Genomic DNA, 27630 nt, shown 5'->3' with positions numbered 1-27630 from the left:
CTCCATTTGGTCTTTGTTCACAGGAATTCCTCCAGACACACATTTTTAATAGCAACGGTTATATCCACGTTCTTTTGTCAGATCTGTGATGTTCTTGGATAGCAAACTTCATGTGCACAATTAAAGTATCAGGAATAACGTGAACAACTAAAAGAAGCTGCAGAAGGGAAACAAACGTTTGACTTTATAAACAAGAAATTAACTCAGCATCAAAGCCAGAAGTCAGACCTTTTCAGAAAGTCCCAGTACAGTAAGCCAACTGTCATGACTACCAGGGAAAAATGCAAGCTATTCATCAGCACCGATACTCTTTCATTTACTTTCTTCTTTACACAGGATTACAGCTCTTATGCAATTTAAGGAGAGAAAAATACCATGAGGTTGCGATGTACTCACTGATGTGTGTAACAGAACTAATACTGCTCTTCAAGGACTAAGATCTTCCTTAAAAGTCTTTGTTCCCTTTGTTAAAAAAGGTGTAAAGCACTAATCGTTTAATAAAAGTAATAAATTATGCATACAGAATAGAACTTTCTGAAGCCCAGATACCAGTATAGATTTGTTCTCTCGGAACTATGTAACAAATACCAAGCATCTTTTGAAGGAAGTTGTATGAACACTAGATTTCTGTACATACATTTCCCACGTACTTATTCAGACAAAGAAACCATTCTTATGACGTTTAAAAGTAAAAATGCAAAACCATAGTACAAGCAAGCATACATAAAATGTTTTTTAGGAACAAAAATAACTACACAAATTAAGATTAGATACAATAAGTACTTACAGAGACTTCAGCGAACCAAGATGATCAAATGTTCCCCGTGTAAGTGTAGAAAACAGATTTCCAGAAAGATTCCTAAGAAATAAAAGCATTACGTTTTGAACTCATGCTCAAGCAACTGACATTTGCATTATAAAAAAAAGATCCCTTTTCAAGATAACATTATTTTAAAACCTCCAAGATACTATTATGACACTGTGTCATAGTTCACCAGACTAAGAATAATAATCAGGTCTGATAGATCCTATTTACAAGAATCAAGAATTCCAAAATAAAGTATGCCCCATACTTCTGAATAATTTTAAGACTGGGAATAAGGATTGAAAGTAAATACTTTCTTTTGTATTTAAAGCAACAACTAGCACACGCCGAGCATAAATTTCATTAAGTTTAACATTAACTTTGCTGTTCACAGTGAATTGATGTGTTGATACTAACATCCTAAAAAGAAGCACGTTAGATCTAGCAGAATGTTTTTTTAAAATATTATACATCCCACTTTCCCTGTATCAGTGAAAGCACTGCATAAACAGCTAATGACCAGGGCAAAGAAACATTCCATAATCTTGTATGTTATTTTCTTAAAGTAAATTACAAACTACAAAACATGCAAGAAAGCTAGCAAAACGCAACCACACTGACACTACGGTAGATGGCATAGATATTAAGATTCCATAACTGTAAAATATTTTTCTAGGAAAGATAATTTGTACAGTCCGCTAGTCATCATCCCCCTCACTATACCTTTAAGAACCTGGAAAATCACTACTAAGCAGACAGAGCACTGAGTAGCATGCGTTTGGCTGCCCCCACTGTCCTTTATTTTTAAGCTTGCTACCAAGTAACAAACCACAATCACAGCCACATTGCATGTTTTTCCAAGTGCATACTTAAAGCACTCCCATTGAAACAAAGAATGTTAGCTTACATAAAACTAAAACTTAAGTGAAATTATATACAACAAATTATACTTACAATCTAATAAGATTTACAAGTCCTCTAAATATATCTGCATTCAGGCAGCCTATTCTGTTATTAGTTAAGTCTCTATAAATAAGAAAAAGCAAAAATTGGAGTAAATTGGTTTATTACCAAATGATATACAGCCTGCAAACAGAAGTATTTAAACTAAAATTAATGAGTAACAGTTTGCATCATATATACGCTTAGGTTTTTTTCAAGAAACCCAACAAGTACTGCTATAATGGCGTACACACACACACACCACCCTCATTCCATTTCCAAAGCAATAATAGTTTGCCCATACACTGTTAAATGAACCCAGCCTTACCACTAAATCCCCTTAGAAAAGGATTAGCTTACATCACTACAAAGTACATTATTTTGCATTTGTACAGTATATTCATTATATTCGTTACATCGCTCAATTTTTTGATGTGCCAGAGACACCTATACTAGTGTGTTTATTGTACATAAGTAGGACCACTTCTATATTTATACTTACATAAAGATTTAAATATTATACAATATAGGTATTAAATTGAATTGCCAAAAATCTTAAAGGAATCAAAATTAAGCTTGCAAGCAGTAAAGGTCCAGACTTGGTCCTTCAGCTTTATTTTTAAGGTTTTCAAAAGTTTTGCTTTTCTTTGAAAATTTGGGAAAAAAAATTCAAAAATTACCACCAAAATTTCCTTTTAAGTGAGCCAGATTATCTGACCTGTGACAAATGAACATACTACAAAAATGTAAAGAAAGCTGTATGCTGACTAAAGGCGGGGGGAGGGGGGGGGCAGGCTGGGTGTGTGTCTGTCTGTCTGTGTGTAGCACTGAAATCACTAAAACCTACAAGCTCCCCCAGATATTCTGAAAATCTGAAGAGATTTTTCTGAAGAGAGGCCATCATGCTGAGGTCTTGTTTGTCAAATTTCATCTGGGACAGAATTTTTACACCCAAGGTATAAATGCCAAAAAAACATGTTAATGGGAATGTTGGCACAACCTCCAATAAATAAAGCAGCATTAGCAGTGCTGTAACTTCAGTGTAGTATTAATAGCAAGGGACTCTCTGTTCCAGTAAGACCTTTGGGGAAAAAAAAAAATTGTGAGGAGTTTAACATTTAACAAAACATGACTTCATGGCATCAAAGCCCTGAATGAACATTCATCCAGTGATGTTTCAAGCCACTGCAATACAAAGAGGGAGGAATAATACAACAGACTGTCAGTAAGAACAAGGGAGACTGCCAAGCCACAGGCAGTGGATGTTCTTCAGTCATAAGACTAAAAGCAGACTTTGTGTCATACATAAATACATGTGTGTGCGTGTGTATAAATTTAGACAACAAGTATTCAACTTTTAATAATATAATAGCCTTGCTGTCTAAATTTCCAGAAGCTAAGACTAACTCTACTCTCAGGGGTTTTTTTGTTTATTTAAAATGACTAGCTAGATATACTACTTACAGTCTTTTCAGAGATGAAAGTCCCAGAAAAGCTCCTGGATCTATAGTACTAATAAGGTTGTTCTTAAGGTCCCTGTGGAGAAAAATTAAGACATTTAGCACGAACTACCCTTTAAAACAGATATACACGCATGAAGATAGACTTGCCTCAGCTTGTTTGAAAACTGTCCAAAAGCCCTGTACCACATATGTTAGAGAAAGTAGAAATAGCATCTTTAAAAATTTGAAAAATCTTATTTTAACTAGAAAGAATAGAAACAGCATGTGTATTCCTTTAAATATTCTATCAGTTCCTATCACATGAAAGGGTATAGTCAAAGACACTTTGCCACATTATCCAAATAGATTACAGCTGCTCAAGGTGTAGTATTTGCTCATTACACAGTACAATACTATTTAGGCACAGTGTTTTCCTGTCCTACCAAAAGCAACAAAACAAGATTCTAAAAATACAACAAAGACTCAACACTGAAAGTCTCCACCAACATTAGTACAGAAGCAAAGCCAGAATCCCAAATAATGCTGGTGAAAAAATTCAGAGCACAGGTTTTGAAATCTTAAGTTTCCAGAACAGGAGATTGTAAGGAGAAATGTAAAGTAACTATGGCATTAAACTGCTTTATTAATTGTACAAGCGATAAAGAAGTCTTAACTCCTAACATGAGATGTTTTGCAGATATATCTTAATTTGAAAGGCCACAGAAAGCATCTGGCAGCATCTACACACTTCTGAACAAACTTTATGACTGCATGAATGCTAAAATTATTTCTACCTCCTTATTCATCCCAAATCTTTACTACACTACTATCCGAAACTTCATAGGCAGGCACTTACTACTACAATAAAAATTTTCTCACTCCTTGGCAATATCTGAAAATACTGCATTTGAGAGGAAATTCAGTAATTTCAATTAAAAGCAATGTTTTAGTAAGCAAGAGTAGAAAAAACATCCCTAAGTCTACCACAACTTTAATAATACTGCCTGAAAGAACAGTACACCTACCATCACACAGATATACATGATCAAAAATACGAATTCATCCCGAGATTTTACAATAGCATTTCCTACAGCCAGATGAACTAGTATTGCTGCAATAGTGTCATGGCACATGGATCATGCTTCAATTTAAATACTTGAAATATTGAAAATTAATTTACTGTACTGAAAGGTAAATTTAAAGTAGAACTGTGACACATACACAATTCTCTTATCAGTTTCATTTTCTTGCCCTGTATGGTGGCATGGCAGGGACTGCCAACTACTTCCAAAGCAGTATTCAGAAGCCTGAAGAACTGCAAAGTTTGTAAGCCTCTTTCAGCAGGCTATAAACACAGTACCAAGACCGTGACAAACCAGAGAATACTCAATGTTATTCATCACTTATTTACCATCAGTCTTTGGAACAGGGAAGAAAAATGATACTTACTGTTCGTATTTTAAATTTCAGTTTAAAATCATATAACTCCCACCGAGAATCTCCCTATGGAAAACACTCGGGGAGAGCAACCTTGACAACATGCCTTGGAAATTCACTAGTCTAGATTATCAGTGATTTTTAATTTCATTGCTTAAATTAAAAGCATTACTCCCTGATACACCTCTTTCTTATATCCACTGCTTCAGTAGAAAGAAAAAAAAAAGTTTTAAAATTAAAAGCAAGCGTTTTATTACTTCCACAACCTGTTTATACATTGTCAGATTAGTTGATAAAAACTGACTAGTCTATTCTTCCTGTAATTTTTTGTTTTTTTCCCCTCCCCTTAGTAGGTCTTAATGCTGGTTCCAGAAGGATAATTACACTAGAATTAATAAATTATTTTTTAAAAAGAAATGCTAACAATTTTCACGTTTTCATAAAACTCATTCAATGTATATTCTGTATTTTGTAGATAAGACAGCAAAGCATTAATGAACCGCCATACTAAAATAATTCTAAAAAACCACCCTGAATGCCCGAAGTATTAGCATTTGCTCAACCTGCAACTACAACAGTTGGGGTGTCTCTACTTAGGGTTTCCCCCGCTCCCAGTAGCAGTCATTAGTAAGCAGTAGCTATGAATTCATCTACCAAAAAGTATGAGCAGATGAAAACAGAGATATTTAAAGATCTCAAAATTAACACAGCGCTGACATGTCTGGCAGCTCTTCAGAAACAGTAAAAGATGTTGATATACAGGCTGGTGCAACTGCCAGGACCTAAGACAGTTTCTCGAAGAAGAAATTACACTTGGTTAAACCAACGGACTGGTAGGATTCTCACATATAAGGGAGGTGGGAGAGACAATCTCATTAGAAAGTTGTGTTTGGCTTTAAGGTTTTTGTTGTTTTTAACACTTACAAATATATTTATACCAACTATTGAGTTTTAGAAACAGGAAATTAATTATCCCAGCCACTGATTTTAATAAATTTTCTTTGGCAAAGCTCAACCAACAGGATATAGTTATACATATTTGTCCAAATCAAAGAAAATCTGTCCAAAACATCCATTAGAAGATGGTTTCAGTTAGGGTAATATTACAACTTCCCCAAGCTCTAGCTCATTAGTACATCTTACACTAACTATATCTTTCATCTAGCAAGTAAAAATACTGCTACCAAAAAACCCCCAGAACAACAAAAAACTAAAAACCTCCACAAAAACCAAAACACAAGCCAGACAGTAGAGCAATCTTAGACTGAGAACCTATTAAAAAAAAATACATCAATTTTTTCTTAAATGTTAAGTAACACTGCAGATGAGAATGCCTCTGATTTATCAGGTAAGGTAACTAACTTGAGATTTGGGTAGCAGGTTTTAAAACATCTGTTGAGGTCACATGCAACTTCTCGCTCAAAGCACAACTGAATCACATTAACTGCCCTGCTGTTATGTCCAGTTCTAAAAACCTCAAAGGATGCAGGTTTCACCATATCATCACCCAACTCTTGAAGTATTTAACCACTCTCATTATGAGGAAATCTTACATTCAATTGGAACAGCGCTTTTTCAAATCCATTATTAAGTGAGCAAATAGCAACTTAGAACAAGCAAAAGTATTTTTAAGAGCCTGACAACCACATCTAGTGTTATCTTGTTAAAGAAAAATATCTTAATGAAAGAATACTCAAATGTAATTATAGTTTGCCATGTAAAAAATGAAATCCTTTCATTTCATTAGAGTTTATAATGGAATGTTTCAGTGGCCAGTTGTCTACGACTTAAAAGTGCACATATACATACTTAAAAATTACTTATATATGAATACATATTACTTGTAATTTAATGCTTTCTGTCTCAGCACAGTGAAGATAGTCTTAAATATTACTAAAGCATCCTGCTGGCACAAACAATGCATATAAATACACTGACATGTATACATTATTTAGCTCTCTCAATGAACATTGGATAAACTTACTTTCTTCCTGTACAGAACTTGAAAATGAAGGTCAGAAAACAAACAGATTAAACACCATGGACTCTTACTATATGAAATGCCTTTTCAAAAAGGAAATACAGGAAGAAGACAAAGTAAGAAATTAGAAAAAACATCACAAAGTCAGCTGATCCCTCCCACAGTTCTATGGGCTGTAGATTTTATGCAGGTAGATCCAACAAATATTTATGACTGATTAAACAATTTTTGTGTTTCCTCATCATCCATTGTGTACGATTTAAATTCTACCCCATACGTACATAGGCTTTCTCCCTAAAACACAGCAGGCTGTATTTATTTGGAATTTTCACCATCAATGTACCAAATATTTAGGGTACCACCAAAACCGTTGATAACTGATAGCCCAACACTTTATTGCATGTGGGTCTCAGATGTAGAATTATGCTTTCAGGTCACCATATTCAAATTGCATTGAGGATAAAGTGCTGCTGGAGCTGTTTCACCAGGTTCAAGTAACTCTCTCTAGAAAAGAAAAACTGACTCAAGTCTACCACTGATTTTGATATTAGAGTAACAGAAGAATAGAAAGCAACTGGAGTGTCCAGGTTCATAAGGAACCACAAAAGAGGAGACAATAGATAGTTCTGCGGGTTGGACGTTTTTCAAATGTAAATTAAAAAGTCACTGCAAAAAGAGATGATTTTTTTTCTTACATACGCTTTTGACTTCCCCTTGTATCTAAAAAAAATCAACAGTAACTTGGATCACTTTGCTGTTTTGCTTACCCCGTAACATCACCTGTGACATGCACTGATGAACAATTCAAAATTTCTTGAAGATGTAATGAAAAAAAAAATAAATGCTTGAGACATTTCTGCAAAGTAAACAAAAGCTAGAACCTATACCAGAAAACCTGTTTCCTTAAAATAATTTCTATAATTCAAACAGTTCAGAATACTCCAGAGCATTCAATTTCACAGCACAGATTTTTCAGCAGACTAGAAGCACATTTCCTTCCCCTCATCACTCATCTTTCAGAAATTACCTGAGAAGCACGTGAGGATGGAGAAAGTATTTTGTTAGCCTAACGCACTGTCTTCTCCTGAAAGAGCCACAGCTAACGAAGAGATAGAGGTTCCAGAACCAAAACCAGAATTAAAGTTAGAGCAGAAAACAAGTTCCTGAATATTCATAATACTGTTTCGCTGCTCAGTAATATTCCCACAAAAAATCCTGATACTTTCCAATCACTTTTAAAGACTTTCATAAAAGTTCAGGTGCATCACTAGGAGAACTCAGGCCTATCTTATCACATGCTCTGCTGCACTATCACAACAAGAATTAAAATGAGAAATTTTTATTGTCCTAAAAAGTATTAGATGCTCCTATTTTTAAGGCATCCATATATCTGTAGATTGGTGCTATACAAACAGGAGGAAAAAAAAAGAAAATGACTACAAATAACACTCACTTCACACTGCACATTTCCCCTTTTAAAAGGTATATTAGTATATCCTAAAAACACATTGATAAACCCTTGCCATTATTTACTGCTCAATTAATATAAAATCCTTGGTTTGCTATCTAAATACGTTACTGAATTCCACGTCTGTCTCTTCCTCCTTTCTCCCTCATGTACAACGAAAACTATTACTTAACAAATACATAAACTTCCTTATACTTGCCAAAAACAACAGGCAGAATTAGCTGGCTTCCAGATGGAAGACAGCAGTTTGCTTCTAAGTTGGTGGACTTTGACTAATGATATATAAAGTCAAGCATCTACTAGATGAAATTCTCTGTCACAAATCAGTTGTGCAAGTTACTTCAACATTTAAACTGCAATGAAACACTCAACAAAACATAGCATTAACGAAGTCAGTGGAGATTAAATATTTAACATCTTTTTGTGCACACACTTTAATTACCACTTACAGCAGTTAAAATCTTTGACCTGCTTACTGTTACTATCTTTGACCTGCTTACTGTTACTCAGCTGTTATTTGCATGATTTTTTTCCTGTAAGAGTAGGTGTAGACATAGCATAGTCATTTTCTACTGTAATTAACAAAGTTTCACCCACCAGTAAAACAAAACCCTTCTTTTAGTAATCTTATCACGCTGTTTACAAAATAACACATCACCAAATTCTACATTTTCATAAATTAACATACATGCACAAAATTATTAACGAATAGATTTGAAATTCCCACTTGGGGCCAGCATTTTTAATGTACTTCCCCACAGTTTTGGGGGATACAAGCAATACATAAAACAATCTCTCCCTTTCAATAGTAACCATGAAGAACTGTCAGGTGGGGATGAGGTCAAGAGATAACAAATTTGAGCAAACCAATAACCTTAAGGGCAACAATTTGCAGCTGCAGATACCATATACCCAAGTTTATCTGAAGAACTAATAAAATAACAGAAACCATTTAAAACTGTGTAAATTTTCACTAGGTTGTCCAAGAACTAAACAGAAGAAAACAAGTTTAGTGTGTTAACAGATGAATTATGAAATTGTGAATCTGTATTTCAGAATTCAAAATATGAATTGAAATGCAATTAAAACCAATTATTACTCAGGTACCTGTTCCTTACATATTACTTGAATTATTCTTTTTCAAGGCTTTGGTTAAATATATCTATATATCTAAACTCTATCTGAAAACGATTAAGGAGAAACAGCAAAAGTATTTGCTATGAAGTATAACATTACAAGAAATGAACAAACAAGCATTAAACACATACAGAATCTCTCCCCTATTACTGCAAGCAGTAACATTGTGAGGCTACTGTCCAAATTAACTATTTAAATGCTGATTGAATTTATTTCTTTTATCTCCATTTAATCTCTTAAATTAGAAGTGGGGAAAAGAGCCTATCTACAAAGAAAACATAAGTAAACAAGGGGAAGCATGAGTAGAACAACAAAATAAAAATAAAGAACTGTCAAAAAATTGCAGTTTTAAAGGCATGTAAGTTACCACAGTCAACATTAAGGAATATAATTTGAAACTATTGAACATAATGTTAGGCGTTCAAAACAGTTACCATGGATTTCAATTTTTTTTCCTTTTACTATCGACTATTCGTTTCAGTTTGAAAAATTAATTATAGGAGCAGCTTCTGTCCAGGGTCACAAGAGCATCTGAAGCAGAAAAGTTTCCTTTTGCTGTGGTTAAATAGATGTCTTTAAATAAATCTTGCACACACACACACACAAAAGATGGCCATTAATGACTAGTATATCATGCTAGTTAACCCTTCCTTTATGATGAAAACACCTGGCCATTAATAATCATTTGCCGACGTATTAAATTCTACACCAGCAGACATAAAGGATGTTATCTCATTCAGAAGAGACCACCATACCATATAAAATACTGCTATCCCAGATCACTTTAAATGCTGAAAACATGATGCCTGCCTTACTTTCTTTTCCCTTTTCATGAAAGGAGACATTAAAATAACCTAAAAAAATCCTTACAAATGACAGGAGTTAAACGGAAGAAGTTGGGTTCTTGTGATTTTAAAGAAAATTAAGATTTGGATTCATAGAGCAAATGTAAATTATCATCTCAAACTAAACAGTTTCAAGTATTTCCTGCCTGAAAATTGTAATCAGTTACAACAAATAACTGTCAGTAAATGCCTTTATTACCTAAACAAGGATGCCAAAATAATGTGTAATGATCTAGAATGCCATCACTGATGATAACCTTGCTTCTTTGGCACAATCACTTATTTCTACAATAAGGCTCATCTGCCAATGCAGAAGACTAATCTTTCTTCTGGCATGTAGGGGACAGAATGGTCAAAGTGTTTGAATTGTTTTAGGCCAGGTGACCAGGACTAAAGTTTTAGAAGAATGAGATATTCTTAACCCCCTGAAGCCATAAGTCGTTTAGAACTCTTCCTAGATGTTGTGAGATGATTATGAAACTGGCTACTTTCCCAGTCAAATGGCCTAAAAAAGTCTTATCTCTAGAGTTTCTGCTTGCTCCCAAGGTAGATCAACCTGCCAATCCTGACCTTCTACCAGCTGGGAAAAAGCTGACTAACAGAAGCTACAATGTTGCTTCTTATCCATACATGATATATCATCTGAAAGGGAAAGCAAAAACAGGAAGCCAAAGATGTCCAAGTAGTTACGCCCAGACTCACTCCCATTTCCCACCCCACCCCCCACCCCATTCGGTACAAGCCACAGTTGTGAACTAAGCAGCAAGACTGTTAAAATACGTATCAATAACAAACTTACAATTAATGTTGCCTCTTTTAGAAGCTCTAATACATCTGCTTCCCCTACAAATATACTTCGCAATTGTTTGAGACAAAGGGTTTGACACTTCATAACAAATGAAAGAATTCTTTAAAACCTAAGTATACATATTATGAGACCAACAACAACGCAAATCAACACAGCAATCAACTGAATCTGGCATGCCACTGAAACTGCCTTTATGCTCTTACATGACATTCATATTCATCAAGAGAACACTTAACTATGTTAACTCTTCAATCGCAAAAGATATGTTAAAAGCCACATCTCTTAAGACTTTTTTTCAGAATTATTATTCAAATGCAAACAGTATATCAACTTTTAAAGTGAAAATACCTTTTTTACCAAGCACTTACAATCTTTCAAGAAGGTGTAATCCAGAGAAGGAACCATTCTTCAACTCTGTTATTTTATTGTTACTCAGAATCCTGTAAATAAAAAGAGACAAGAACAATGTATTATAAGTTTGGTAACAAAATTTGCTGTAGCTTGTACTCGTGATGTAAATCTTCTCTTTAATAGCCTTTATATCAAACTACAATCCCTAACTCTGACTGAGGTGTACATAACAGCACTACTTAATATTATGAAGGAGAAAGACTATTTTCTATGGTATGTGCCCTACCTATCATGCAAGCTTACATAATTAACATATGAAAGAAAGCACATGCATACAGGATTACCATAATAAAACACCAGAACCGGCATAATAGAAAATAAAGTATTAAACCACCAATCTACACATTCAACATTCTGTTCTTCCATACCCACTTTGGTTTTCTAAACCACAGAGCATATCACCGCTTCCCATTCCCTCTGCTGCCACCCGCAGCCACCCACACATACTCGTTTCTCCCACGTACTGCTACCTTTCCCAGCCACCCTTCACACACCTTCTCCTCAATACAGTCTTTTTAAAACATCTGCAAATAAGCTCAGCAAGCACTCCTTTACTTCTGTCTCTCCCTTCTTCTCTTAAAGGACTACACATACACAAATCCCCTCTTCCACATGAATAACTGGATCAGGCCCATCTAGCCAAGCACCCTATTCTTCAATCACAGCTGTCTGCAGATGCAAATTATTCTCAAATCCTTACTGAGAAGAACCTGCTTTCTACACAGCTACATATTTCTGTCACAAAAAAAAAGCCTCTTTTCCTTTTGAATCATGTAAAATTTTGGCATCCACAACGCTTCTTACAAAGGGTTTCGCAGCACAAACTTCTGTTCCATAAAGAACACCTCATCTCATTTGTTCTGAACACAGCTCCTGCTAGTTTCATTTGATGCTCCCCACTTCTTACATGGGAACAAGCAGTGATCAGTCCCCACCTACCCTCTCTTTACCACACGTAATTATGTAGAAACCTAGATGGTCTCTTGCCAGATGGAAGATTCATATTTTACTTAATTACTCTTCATACCAAAGTCATTTTGTGCCACCTGAACCACTTCTGAGCTCTTTTCAGCTTCATTACACTCAAAAAATTCTGAGATAAGACCACCGGAACTGAAGCAGTATTCAACACACAGACAAGTTAGTGGGATAATGACATTCTGTTTTGTTTCCTACTGCTTTCCTAGCAATTACTAGCATCTGATCTGCCTTTACCACCTGTACTAAGAATTGAGAAGATTTCTGGTCAGCTCAGTTCCCATCATCTTATGAACGAAGACGGAATAGTCATCATCCCCAGTACAACTTTCATTTTCCAACAGTGTGCTGCCTCTGGTAGTTTACTGCCCAATTATTAGATTCATAAACTTCTTCCAAAATTCTGGAACTTACCATCACCCTTATTACACTAAGCAACTCCCCAAACTGTCAACCCCCTACTTACACTGTTTTACACGTCACTAAAAAATATATTGTACATTTCAGCTCTCTAACACTCCACTCCACTGAAAAGGCTAACCACTTACTTCCACATCCTCCAGCAAGTTAGCTGTTGATACAACAGTCTTCCATTTTAGGCTGACATACTATTTTCAACAAGTGCCTTTGGGAAGGGACTGAGGGATGCCTTTTAGAAAAAACACCTATGTCTCATTATATCAACTGGATCATCCTTGTAAATATTTTGCTGATACTGAAGAATTCCAGAAGTTTGTCAGGAAGAGCTTGCCATTACAGAGGAATTAAATTTTCCAGAGTACATATCGATCTCTCTCTCTCCAGGTATCCAATATATTTATTACCAATTCTATTGAGCTGTTCAACACAAGCATCAGACCTGGAACCATGCCACTTCCCTAAACTCCTGATATAGTTATAACAATCAGCATTTGCTATCCCTCCAGTCCTTAAAAAAACAGTTCACTCTAAGCAAAACTTCAGACACTCATAATTTGACTTTTTCATTCCGGAGTTCTTCAAAAAGCTCTCACGTGCACATAATCTTGTCCTGGAAATTTATCCACTGCCAGATTGCTCCGCAATTTCTGCTGCACTCAGTTCAATTTCAGACAGGTTCTTTATCAAATGCATCCTGCAGATCCAACAAGTCCATGCACTTCTTCACTTACACCAATTACATCTTCAGGCTGGATAACAACTTCTGCACTTATAACTGCCACTAGATTTCTTTCCAGTCTACTACATCTTCCAGATATTCTTTACAATAGCCATAAACCAAACACAAACACGCGCACCCTCCTCTTTCCTCCAATGCTTAAAGTTTATTATCTAATAACAAGGATTATTACTTCAAAACACATCATGAGTAAGATAAAACTAAAATACAGGAATATCAATCTATGAAAACAGCATCATTTTGACACAACCATATTATGCTAAGCAGTTTTCTTCTTCAGGTTTCTCAAAGACTGCCTCAAGCCTCTGTGGTTTAGACAAACACCAGGCAGGCAACTTTTTGTCTTGAAGCTTTGGGTTTGAGAGTCAGTCTCTCTCTCACTCTCACATACACAGAATCAAGACAGCTGAAAAAGTTATTTGAAACTCTTTCCACTTCCAATTTGACAGACAGAAGGTCTGAAAATTCTTGAAGTTAAGATTAAATCATTCACCCAAGATAGGAGTTGTGACGCTAAAAGAAGGAGATCCTATTCCTTCCCCTCTCCTTACAGTCATACCACGTATTTCTGCAGCTTATCTCATGTCATCCCTGGTCCCCACTGCTCCACGTGCAACAAACATTAACCTACACATTTACCCAAGACATTTTCCAAAAGATTAAATGTCAACTGCAAAAGTTTGATCAACATAGTGTGCTACACAGTCAGCTAATCCCAGATGAAGGCTGATCACAGCAACGGTGGAAAGGATAAGAATACTTAAAAGTATAGTGACAATTTGCTGTTGCATGTGCCTATAATGCCTGTAACATCTACTAGAGTGTCAGCTAAGAAAATTTGCTCTTGTGAAAAGAGCTCTAGAATCAAATACATTAAGCTGCTTTACAGGAAGGAAAGAAGGAAAACTGCCCCTTGGCTGCAGCTGTAATAACTAGATGACCAAACAAATTAAACAGTATTTTAAAAAAAACATGTACAAATCAGGGAAGCCCAAGTACAGTTCAGAAATCTACATGCATTTAAAGGAATCTTTGCATTAAGGAAGGCCCAACATGTAACAGAAAACCAGAATACGCATTTGCAAGACTGCAAGTTTAGTGAAGAAAAATAATCATCATCATCTACAAGTTGGAATGCCTGCAAAACTAGTAAAATTTAACTTGAGGCATTAAAATCACACATCCTGAAGTCTTTGAAACTGTTTTCACATCTACTCAAAAAGGTTTCAACCTAAATAGTATTATTTGTAGAGACTCATTTTGCAAACCAAATCTGTTCAGAGCAAAGCACCCCTTTATTTCAGAATCCTTCCTGGTTTCAGATATGTACACAGGAAGGAAAATAATAATACACAAAGAAATTAATGAAGGCGCTTATAAAAATAACCTCAAATAGTTAATGCAAACCGAACATAAGGCATAACAGCAGCAGCAAGAAAAAACAGACCAATTTCAGACTTAAATAGGAAGAAAAAAAATATTAGGTTCAGATAACATCCAGGTCAACACAAGCAAGCAAGCAAACTACAATCTTTGGTAGCACAGAAATAATTTGTATTTTAGTTATAACTGACTTGATCTTAAGATTTATTGATTTTTACGTGTACTTTTTCCAGGAAATGTAGCTATTCAAAATGGAACAGAAACCACTTCAAAAGTAGCTATAACTGACTGAACTAAATTTAAACTAAATAAAAACTATAGTTCTGTACAAAAAAAAAAAAAAAGTCTTCTGACATTGCCTATAAAATGATAGGCCTAAAGTAGAAGTCTTTGAATATCTGTGCACCAGGTAAATTTCTCTCTGGAGTGTGATACACAAATTATAGTCAGCCTGATCTAGTATTTTCTCTGCAGAGGCTGTTAGTTGCTCAACCATAAAGCTTTAGTAGAATAAATGTTAGATTTTACAACACTCCATATAACCTATGACATTTCATCACACTTAAAAATGTTGTAAGTGTAATCTTTTAAAAAATGCAGTTTAAAACTTGCTATTAATATATTTACTCTATAAATTATTGGAAGTGTTAAGGGATGCAGCATAAGACGACAAAACATGATAAAGCATTCACTTCAAAGCAGACATTTTATAGTCACTCTCACAAGTTCTGTGCATTAATGTACAGTGAAATGATGGACTATTATGTACCACTTAGCCACAGAAAATTATTTGTGATCAATAATTCTAAGTTACTAGTTTAAGACCATAATTTTTCTTAAGAGGGAAGTAATTCTGAAAATACGCAAACTTTTCCATCATTAAGAAGTTTACAGGAAAAATAGTAGAAAGCTACAGAGCCCCACTCATCCTCATCTTTTTCAACTCTTCTTTAACAAGTGACTTTACAACATAAATGATTTTTGATTTTATGAAGGAGTTTCCATAGCCCAGTATCATTGTTGCTCCATGCCTCTTAAAACTCCAGATGAGGTTTATTTTTCTTTTCCCTTCTTTTAAATGATCAACAACACCTGCTTGGAACAAATGCATTTTCCTTGTCCAACCCTTACATGACAGAAGATAAAATGTGGCACTACCCCATCGCTGTGAGTGTGTTTGCATGTGAATTAACACAAAAAGCTTGGAAGAAAAGGCAGCTGATGAGTAGGTTTAGAAAGCATCATGGACAATGTCTGAAGTCAAACAATTAGGCAACACATTTCCCTCTCCTTTGACTGAGCAGAAGGGCTGTAGAGACAAGGAGGTGATCTGAAACAATGCACCTTAAGAAAAAAAAAAAAACAACAAAACACACCACTACAGCCCACACCCTCCCTCCCCCCCCCCCCCCCCAAAAAAAAATCCATATCCCAGCTTTTCACTCATTACAAGAACATTGTTAAAATGTTCCTTTGTTGAATACTGCTTGGATCTGAAAGCCCTGTTTCCATTTTACTCCATAAAGTGGCAAAATCTGGCAACACACTGCAAAGAAACCAAATTCTGGCTTTAACTTACTGGCAAGACCTTTACTAATAGATGCCCAGTTGCTAGCATGCACAACACAACTATGCAGTCAAACCCAAAGTCTGTTCTTCGTACTGCAAAGTGGCACTGGCTTTCCTCCAGTCTTCAGGCACCTCTCCTCTTCTCCATGACCTTTCAGTGGTGATGGAGAATGGCTTAGCAATAACTTCTGCCAGCTCCCTCGGCACTCAGGGGCACATCCCATCAGGGCCCATGGATTTGTGGGTGTCACGTTTGCTTAAGTGATCTCCAACATGATCCTTCTCGATCAGGGGGAAGTTTTCCTTTCTGCAGACTTTCTCTCTTGCCTCCAGGGTCTGGGATTCCTGAGGGCTTGCCTTAGCTGTAAAGACTGAAGCGAAGGAGGCATTCAGTAACTCCACCTTCTCAGTGTCCTTTGGCCCTGAGGCACCAACCTTATTCAGCAACAGGCCCACATTTTCTCTAGTCATCCTTTTCCTGCGGATGGACTTGAAGAAGCCCTTCTTGTTTTCCTTGACACCTCTCATCAGATTTAATTCTAAACAGACCTTAGCCTTCCTTGTCACCTCCCTGCATGTTCTGATAACATCCCTATATTCCTCTCAAGTGGCCTATCTTTTTCCACATTCCATAAACTTTCTCCTTCTGTTTTGAGTTTTGCCAGAAGCTCCTTGGTCAACCATGCAGGCCTCCTGCCCCCTTTGCTTGATTTCTTACTCATAGGGATGTACCAATCTCAAGCTTGGAGGAAGTGATGCTTGAATATTAGCCTGCTCTGTTGGATTCCCTCATCTTCCAGAGCCCCTAGCCCATAGGATTCCTCCAAGTAGGTTCTTGAAGAGGACAAAGTCAGATCTCCTGAAGTCCAGGGTTGCAATCCTTCTTATTGCTCTGCTTCTTCCATCCAGGATCCTGAACTTTATCTCGCAGTCACTGCAGCCAAGGCTGCCCCCAGCCTTCACATATCCAGCTAGTCCTTCTTTGCTTGTTAGTACAATGCATCTCCAAACTTCACAACATGAATCCTTTCTTAGGACACTATTAAAATACACAGACATCCATTAACACTATTACAAAATAGTCAAAAAGTGGCTTCCCAAGAAGCCTGAACAAGACGGGGAGGCAGCAGAACTTTTAGTTCAATGCTGAAGCAGCTTCCAGAACACGTTTTGAGAGACTCAAATAGAAAGCCAGGAAACAGAAAATAAATCAGATCATTTCATGATGATGGCTGTATACTCTAAGGACTGGGAAAGCGGCCACCAGCAAAAATTGGACTAAAATAAGCATCTGTACAACCAAGAAAAATGTTCTCTGCTGAAAGCCGTGAACATGCAAAGAGAAATACATTTTTCAAAGTTTATCTGGTAGAAGCTGTGATTTAACAAGGATATAAAACCAATATTTTTCAGCAGTTAGTATTTTGCTTTCTAGTGAGTTACAGGTGTCAAAGGGAAAGAAACATAAGTAATAGACTGAGAAGAACATGAACAGTACTTGCTTAAAAGTAACCCTGAAATGAAAACACTCCATAAGCTACAAACAGAGCAAGAACTATGAATCTTTCAACAGCCCCTAATGAAAGAGGGCAGTACTTTCCAATTCAACAAAAGCATTGTAATTGAGGAAGCTTAGCAATGAAACATTTGCAAAATAGAAGCTTGCAACAGATAAAAGATTTCCTGTGCTATTTCATTATTATGCATGTTAAACAATATTAAGATTATAAACCAAAACACTCAGAAGTAATGAAATTACAGAATTAAAACTCTGTCTATTTATATAGCTCCATTTTTAACTGGGAATGTGCTGTTTATATGACGTAATGATGGATACTTTTTCCTATACTATCCCTGCATCATTCAAGCAACAATGCTCACTTTGTGCACTGCCATTCATGATAATTTTTTCTTGATATTTTTCTGGTATGTGGCCACAAGCTTTATTTATTGCCTTTCTTTAAGGACAGAAATTCTTCATTTGTAGTGAAATACAGTGCCAATCGCTGGAGTATCTCAGTGAATTTCTATGTAAAAGTATTAAATAAAAATCTTAGAAAAAGGACAGAACTGAGTGGCAAAATAGAATGCAAGAATGAATAGCAATGTTGCTGAAAGTGATACTATCAAAATAAATTCTTGTGAAATCATGACCTTACCAACCAAGCCTCTCTTTCTGGTACTTATCCCAGGTTGAAAAGCCTACCTAAGAGAAAATTAAGAGGACACTGCAACATACAATTTCTTGCAATGCTGACTCTGAGTTGCTATTTCTAAAGCTAACCAAAGGCACTGGTAACCTAACCCTTGCACCCACCACATTCTGGGAAGCTTCCTCCAAGTTCTCTCTCCCCTCCCTCTTCCCCTCCCCTTGTTATTGTAGCATCTGCATTTAAGAGATTTATGATTTACTTTTTCTGTAGTAACCCTCCTGTTTTACTCCCCTCCCTTGTGCTCCTTCCTGAGCTTCCCATTTATCCACCAGATGTACACTTTTTAGGATTCTCACTGATTTGCAATTTAATGCAAGTTTCCCTACCCCTCCAACCTCCATACGTACACACAAAAGTAACTCGCTTCACAGGAAATACTGCACACACACAGATGCCTATCCAGACTCTCCTAACTTAAGCTGTTATACATTCTATGTGTCATATGACAGGAGTATTAATTATAGCATATGCTGTCACGCCCAGTCTCATATGTATTTACATTTCCTATCAGGTATATGTGCTTTCTAGAAAGTGCTTTGTCTAGACACATTCGCAAGCACTTCCTGTCAGCTGCTGCCACACGAAGATGTATTTTCACAAAAATTTATATCTCAATCCTACAAAAGTCAACAGTTTCTGGATAGTTTAGCTCCCTGAAGAACTAGGCATGAAGCCCAACAAACTCTAGTACAGCAACAATGGAGGGGGTAAAAAAACCAACCAACCACAAACCACCCATACAGCAAGAGACTGGGAGGTGAAGGTATACCACCTCCAGTTCAAGCTACAGCTTCACAGGCAGCTGGATGTGGATGTAACCTCCCGCACTCAGAGAAATCATGTCTCCCCTGCCCTTGCTTCTGACCATCCCCGTCAGAAGCAGGAGGAGAGGGTGGAAGGGGACCTCCCTTCTCCAGCACAGAATTGTAAGGTCACATCACTGCAACCCACAGAAACTAATGAGCCCACTAACAATTTTGAGAACTGGTTTAAATTTCTGTTAACACCAAAGGCTGTTACCGTAACACAAGATTTTGAGGTATTAGAATCAGCTGTTTCTGATGTCTTACAGGATGCTTTCAGAAATCTGAGCATAAATTGCAAACTCTGGGTGTTACCAAGTTTCAGGGTAAAACCTATTCTATAACAACATGGGCTAACTAATATAACAAGTTCTTGAATCTGACAGAAAAAAGCCTGTATGTTCACCTCCTCAGATGGAAATAGCACATCAAGTGGACAATGTCAGAAGACTTTTCCCTGCCTGTGTCATGCCACTACCATTTCCTTTTATGATCCATCTTCTACTACTGGCATTCAGTCACTAATCCACCTTTACTGATTTTGGCGGTAGCTGTTAAGATTTCCAGGAATTCTTGCCCATGTCATGCTAAGCCAGTTATTCTTCCACACATTATCTGCTCTGCCTGTGCTCCCTCTGAAGTCCTTCTGATTTCCTGTCTCCATAACCAACACAGCCATTCAAGCAAACCCATGCTCCCATCTCAACTCCACCCCAACTCCAGTAGCAGTTTCTGCCTTTTAATCCAATCTCTCTGCCTTTCTTCACTCCTTATCTAGACCCTAATGTGTGTCTGTCTCTACCTCAAAGCATCTTTATTTCCCTGCATTGAACTGATCTAGCAGAGGACACAGCTTGCACTCTTAGACAAAGCACCTGAAGACGGCAGAGCGCACAGCCACCTATAGCTGTAATGCTCGAGTCACCTGAATGAATCCTAGAACACACTGCCCAGTGCAGACAGAACTGTGGGATTAAGCTGCCTATTTCTTCAGTGTCTTTAATCAATCCGCATTTATTACGTTTGCTTTGCTTGGGTGTTTGGTTTTTCCCCCCCCCCCAAAGTAGCTCTTAGTTGATCTGCCTTGCCACAAAGGTCAAGCTCCTACTCCAAAAGCAACAACTCTACAGCCCTGCCAAAACTGAACAGCTTGGATCACACACACCACCGAAGCAACTACCCTATTTTCAGACCCAGCAGCACTACACTGCAGTGCACCGGCATCCCGTTCGCTCTAAGGCAGCCTGGAGATGTGTAGGACGGTACCGTACTGCATCACTGGGCATGCCCCCTGTCATCGCTGACAGAGGAGTCGCAACACAGCAATGCATAGAAACAGTAACTAATGGATGTATGTCCCACTGTAGCACTCCAAAGGCAACCAGACTACTGAACAGCCAAATAGTGAAATCCAAGGTCAAAAATAAAATTCTCACCTATTTACAGTGTTAAAGACTAAAGATATTTAATAGATTACTTAAGATTTTACAAATTCATATGTAAAATTCATTAACTACCTCACTGCAGAAAGCAAAGTCTCAAAAACATATTTCAGCTGAAGTTCTTAAATTTAAAACAATTTATTATTACTAATGAAAAGAAACGCTTAACTGTTTTTATCTTCGTGGATTAACTACTGGTACAAAGAAAGCATTTAAACTGTATAGATTCAAAAATATATAATTATGGTGAAGATACAGACTAAAGGTAGTAATGACAAATCCATGAACCTGCAACTTATCTGGCCCATGCCAAGCTACTTATGAGAACTGCTAAATTCTGAAAACTCTAATCTTGCAGCTCCATACTTGTCAAGCAAAAAAGAATGAGACAGATGTAGTTATTCATTCTTCATCACAGCAGTACAAATTCTAGTTCTATTTCTTTAACTCTTGGCATTTACTTTTATATTTTAATACTCTGCAGTTTTGCCAAACTGAAACAAACCCAGGAATACTACTGATCAATAAAAGACAACAAGAAAAGAAAAAAAGAATTAGTCTTGAAGATGAAAATCTCTCTTCCCGAGACTAGATACTGCTTATCACATTGAACATTTAATACTCACTGAAGGGCTAATGAACACAATGTAATTACATTATGTGCAATTGCACACTGTGATACAAGTGACTCCTTGCAATATGAGTGACCTTTTGCTTTGAAATTTTTGAAATTTAGGAATTTGTGTAACAAATGAAAAGCCTATGCTGATATCTAGAAGGCCAAATAAGTATGCCTTTGAGCGACTTAACGGATGTAGTTTGACATGATTATATTCAGGAGCTAGACAAAAACCGTGACATTTTGTTTCTCAACAGCAACACAGTTAAGCACATCTTTGAACAGTTCCGAACGTAAATTCAGGCTAATGCTCTGACTTGGAAATTCTAACACATGTGAGTGCAAATACCAATACTTGTATGCTCCTATCAGGATATGTGGGTAAGCAATGTTGTTTGCAGACTAGTAAGGCTCTCAATTCAGGAACAGTTCTTTATAAATATATATACACTTTTCCTCTGTTTATTGAGGTTCCTATTCATATAGAATAACCTGCGTGTAATGGGTAACTAAAATCCTCAACAACCAACAAGGATTACAACTTCATGGGCTTGCCTTCAGTGGGATTACACATTTTCCAAAGAATGAAGTAATGGCTAATATCCAACAAGTTATAACCTTGTGATTTGAGTTTTCATCAAGAAACACAACAGCAGTGGATATCTTATCTCAGACTTCTATTACAAGAGTATAGTGCATATACAATATAGCGCATAGATAAAGATTCAGTATCTACTGAAATACAGAAAATGTCAAAGCACGGAGTTACATTCACCCAGTTGTTATCTTCACATCAAAAGCATCTCATCTGGCTGGTTAAACTACAAAGGTCAAAGCCACCTATGGTGTTGATGTAGATACACCCTTCATTTGCATCCCAATCAGCTCTTATTATGTAAGGCTATGAAAAGGTCCCTTCCTTAGCTATAACTAAACTTGGATTCACCTTGGAACTGCTCAGTAAAACGCACCAGCCAATTCTACCCGCCAATTCTAAAGGAATCTCAATCTACAGTACTATCAGAAATCCTAAACGTTACTTACTCTCCCATAGACATCTCTCTATACTTTAATGCTCTTCTTCCAGTATCTGCTTTCCTTCCTCAATCATGAAACAAACTTACTTTGTCTCTCATCAACTGAAATTAAGTTAGCATTTTTTTTCTGAACTGTAACTAAAAGTTTCTAAATAATACTGGCCTAAACTACAAGGAAAATAAAATGTTTTGTAGCAAACAAAGGCCAAGTCATTTTGTAACTTACGTGACCCTGCCCAGCTCATCAATATCATCGTTAACCACTAACTTCAATGGTGTGCAAGAATGAAAGAACTTGGCCAGCATCCTCAGATACAACTTATTTATCCTAATTTCCATTATTTCTCTTACATCCTCACTTTTTAGAGACTTTTGTCCTCAAAGTAAAAAAATTGTAAATGCTAAATGCACAGCAGCTGATCTACTGAAAGTCTAAGAGTTTGATGAGTGATAAGGATGGAATCAGGATTTCTAAAATGAATACAATCACTTCATTTCAGTCATTCCTAGCTCACTCGAAAACCCCAAAGTTATATAAAACTATACAAGTCCTTGTATTTAAAATCAGCTTGTGCAAAATAAAAGTCAATACAAAAAAAATTAACTGAATTAAAAGGCAGTGTTTTCAGCTACTTATTTCTGCAGTGATCCACTAATCCAAAAAGATACAATAGAACTAGTACTTTAATAGAAGAATCCCACAAAAAATCAAGATTCAAAATAATTTAGGGGAGTTTTAATCAGACAACCTTCCACTATCCACCAAGTGCTGTAATTCCAGAGTACCAGCTTGAGGGTGGGGGGAAGTAATTTTTGGCAAAAGATTAGATAACATTGAACCCATCCACTACTAATCAACAGTGTGTTGAGTGAAATGGCACTTGGCAACATACTTCATAAACCACCAAAACTTTCTAACCAGGTTAACATGGATTCAGTAAGAAAAACACACCACAAAACTCTCAAGAGCCAACAAACTTGAAAGATTGTGAACCACAACTGTTACTGTGTTCATTTTCTTAGAAAAAGCAGAAGCACTGGTGTAATAATCTTTGCCTTATGTTTAAGTAAAATTTCAAAGTGTGTGTTCATATTAATTGTATGAACACCGTTCTGACACTTACTACAAATAATGAAAAAAGTCATTTTTTTCTTGCTATGTCTATTAAAAAGTTTAAAAGGAAAAAATAAATGTTTCAGAAGTTATCATGAACTTCAAAGGCCTGTTAAAACTGAAAGCAACTAATTAGTATGTAGATATGGTCTAGATACACTCTAGATAAGGTAGGAGTATGAAAATCAAGATGAAAGATGAACCATTCTTCCAAATTCTTCTGTTACTGCAATTATGAACAAAGGTCCATTCACAGCAAGGCTGCTGTTTGATATCTGCTTGTCTTTCACAACAACCAGAGCTGTGACTCCCAGGTTTTTTTAACCAAAAGACCCCCACAGTCAACTTCAGCATATTAACCATACTAACATATACTTTCATCAAAATTGTAACGGATAATACTATATGTTTAACAGTTAGTTAATCAGCTGCAAAGCATTTGATGTTAACAAAGACTAAAATGGATTTGTTGATCAGCCATTACCATCTACTTTTTGCTTTTTCTTCTACTTCAGCAACTTCACATGAGAGTAATTCTGGTCACTTCTCACAGGTAATCTAGAAATATTCTGTGAACCCTTGCAGACTGCCAAGCAAGAACGACTACTTCAGCCTTTACCACCTCTTTTTTTTTTTTAGCAGCTTTCCCTTTTCTCACAGGTCCAGACCGATGCACCTGCTACTGACCTGGTCCACACCTCACCAAGACTTCCTGAAGGAAGCCCTTCTTTGGTGTTTCAGTGTTGTCAAAGTTAACAAAAGGAACAGTCAGATTGTTGTTGTTCTCATAACAGAGCTATATACATCCTGCGCTTTTATTAAACTTGGACTGTTGGTAGATCTTTCTAATCTCTGATTTCCAGTTAAGTAGATAAATATCTTAAGCTAGACTACTTAGTGTTTTTTCATTGATTTTCTTGCATACTACTTAGCTGCACCTGAGTCTTCCCAGGGTTGCACAGGCACTTTAAGGCTCTTTAAAGAGATAGGGTTACACTTTTAGGACTATCCACTAAGAAAATCCAGCACGGAAACCTCCCTGCCCACCCAAACAATTCTGTGGTTCTATGAACTTCTTTGCTAGGGTGACCGGTTAACGTCTCATGAAGAAAAACAACTTGCAAATCCTTTCTTTACATGTGCACACTCATGTCTAAGTAAACAGCAAAATATTTTTGACTTTGGATGAAGTTGCACATCCTGTTTGAAACTTGTTATTCAAATGGATGAGCTAGGATTGCCTCCGCGTAAGAACAACATGCCTACTGCTACACAGAAGTAAACTGACCTTCCTTGCAAAGAAAAAACCAAAATAAATGCCTTTGCTGATTTTATCGCGACCTGCCACGAAGGAGTTGCTACGGTGAAACGTCAGGCCCACCCAGCCCACCTCACACTGAGCGGCTCACACCGTCCATCAGCGCTCGTTTGTTAAAACTACCTCGAAACACAGTACTCCAAAGCTGAGTTTCTCCTGAGATATAACAAATACATTTAAGGAAGTTTTTTTTAAATAATAAATACAATTCTGGAATTACTTTAAATAAAGTAACTCCTACGCCTTCTGACCAGCCTGAACCCTTTGAAGGCGAGCAGCCCCCAGAGGGGAGAAGGCACAAAAGGGGGGTGGGGATGCTGCTCCGTGGGGCGGGACCACCCTGCGCAGCCCCCCCGCGCCACCGCCCGCTCCGCCGGTAACGGGATGGTCCCCGCCCTCCCGCCCTAAAATCACCATGCCGGGAAACTACGGGAAAGTATGAAAAGCGCGAAAAGCACAGCCAAAAAACAACCCCACCGCTCCTAGGACTTTCCCCCACAGCGTAGGGGGTCAACTACGCTTCCCGCCCCCGGCTGACCCCATTATACCTCGGGCCGGCGCCCTGCCCTCCCCACCCCGTCCACGTCGCACCGCGGCCGCCCACCCCCCACCCGGGGCCGGTACTCACAGGGTGACTGTCCGGTTAGGCAGCGCCTCGGGCGGCAGGACCTGAACGAGCTCCAGGTTGCTGCAAACTACCTTCACCTCCACCGGGCCGCCGGCCGCCGCTCTGCCGGCGCTCTTGGGGCGACCGTCGTACTTACAGCCCGGGGGCAGCGCGGCGCCGCCGCCGCCCCCCAGCGCCGCCAGGAGCAGGAGCGCGGGCAGAAGCTCCGCCGCCCGACGACGGCGGCGGCGGCGCGGTGGGCGGCAGAGAGCGCGGCGGCCCGGGGGCAGCATGGCGGGGCTGTGCAGGGCCCCGCTCCGGCTCCGCTCCTTCCACAGGCGTCGGGGACGGCCGGGGTCGGGCGGGAGAGGAGCGAGCGGGAGCGGGGGGGCGCGGCTCGCCCTGGCCTAGTTGCGCGGGGGCGGCGCCAGGCGCGGCCACAGCGCTGCCGCCATGTGGTACCGCGGGGGCGGCGGGCGAGCGGGTAGGAGCTGCGGCCGCCACGGCCGCCCTCGTCTTTGTGTCGGGGCCTGGCGGGCTCCGCGCAGCGGCTGCAGCGCCGCCTTCCGCCGATGCCGGAGTCCCGCAGCGGCGAGCGCGCCCGCCGGGCCTCGGCCCCACTGCGCAAGCGCCGCTGTTGCGGCGGCCAGCACCGCGCCTGCGCGCCGCCGGGCCGGGGGCCGTGGCCGGGGGGTGCTGCTGCCGGGCGGAGGGGGGCCAGTGCGGCTGAGGGGGAGAAGCGCCTTCCCGGTAGGGAGGCTCGGGTCCCTCCGCCGCTGCGGCTCTGGCAGGGCCCTCGGCAGTGCTGGGCTTGCCCTGGGCCCCGCCGCTCCCCGCAGCGCGGCACTGCGGGCTGTCGTTGCCTCCCTCCCCCGGCCGCCTCCAGCGGGAGCTCATCGCCCGGGCCGGGCCTGTGCACCGTTCCCGACGTCTGGTGCCTTTCGCCCCCGCGCCACCGTTCCCGACGTCTGGTGCCTTTCGCCCCCGCGCCCCCCCCCCCCCCCCCCCCCCCACAGTTCTTTACACCCGAGGGTCGCTTTGGCGTTTCGTGGGCCCTGTCCCCCTCGCAAGAACGGGGTGGTGAGGTTTGGTTTCCCTCTGCTCTGCTTCCATGCTGTGCTCCGTACCCCCAGTTCCGAAGCCTTGCTCTTGCAGGAGGGACTGTTGCTGTCCTTACTTCGTGAAGGATAACAATAATCCCCTGCTTCGGTGCCGAATGGCTCTCAGTAGCCTCGCATCAAGTAGCTTGTGCTTGTAAATCCTCAAATCATCCCTTTAAAATGAGGTACCCCTGCTATTCCCACTTGACAACCAAAAAGGCAAAGGATGGGAAAAATCATTTCAATATCATCAATCTCAAAATTTAAAAAAACCAACACCCACCTACCTACAACGTGTCTTTTCATTGCACGCTTGGGACTGCTTCTCTGGGTGTAGGTAGGTCACGTTCTCACATTTCCCTGCAGCTAGGACAGCCAGGCACAAATGCCTTCGTGCCAATTTACACCTGAAATTCTCAGTGTTTTCTTGGCCTCTGGTAGGTGTGAGGATAATAAAATAACTTAGCAAACTCACAATCAAGTTACAAGAACTGACAGCACCTACTTTAAAAATTTTAAGAGAGACTTGACAACCTATAGGAGGTTCTGGTTGCTATCCAAGAACTCACAATGCCCCATCCTTACAGAAGAGCACTGGCAAATGACACCCTACAAAATACCTGTTATTACACAGAAATGCAGTTTTAGGTGTTGGCAATAATAGCTGCCAAAATGAGTCTTCCAAACTCTTCAGCCTAAGATGCTCTTGAATAAAGTTGGGCACTCAAGTTGTGACCCAGTTTTAAATATAACCTAATGAAAGATACTGGCGAAAGATAGGAATTGTGGATTGGGACAAGTTGAACAAGGTTACAGTAATAACATCACAATTATCACAATTACCTGGGCATGTTGTAAATACCCTTTACCCACCTTAATGTTTTCTCTCTACTGTATGGCCTCTTACAAGTGAAAATGGAACCTATCCCACATACTGAAATTGTTGACCAGAATGCAAAGAAGACACAGGTCCTTGAACTTTAATATTAGGTTTGCATGCCACTGAGTCACT

General features: G+C 38.9%; 1 protein-coding gene across 1 annotated transcript in view; it reads right to left on the bottom strand.

Moving 5' to 3' along the window:
* ADGRA3 (adhesion G protein-coupled receptor A3) overlaps positions 1-26065 on the bottom strand; it is a 56582-nt gene extending 30517 nt beyond the window's left edge. The window contains exons 1-5 of the mRNA XM_055796145.1: positions 25540-26065; positions 11234-11305; positions 3212-3283; positions 1760-1831; positions 788-859 (exon numbers count right to left, since the gene is read on the bottom strand). Of these exons, the coding sequence (XP_055652120.1) occupies positions 788-859; positions 1760-1831; positions 3212-3283; positions 11234-11305; positions 25540-25811 (560 nt within the window). The 5' untranslated portion in view covers positions 25812-26065. The remainder of the gene's footprint in view (positions 1-787; positions 860-1759; positions 1832-3211; positions 3284-11233; positions 11306-25539) is intronic.
* Positions 26066-27630: the final 1565 nt, after the last annotated feature.

Source organism: Falco peregrinus, chromosome 2 (assembly GCF_023634155.1).
Source record: "Falco peregrinus isolate bFalPer1 chromosome 2, bFalPer1.pri, whole genome shotgun sequence".
Taxonomy (NCBI): domain Eukaryota; kingdom Metazoa; phylum Chordata; class Aves; order Falconiformes; family Falconidae; genus Falco; species Falco peregrinus.
The sequence above is the reverse complement of the archived record's forward strand: the minus strand, read 5'-3'. Positions and strand labels throughout refer to the sequence as shown.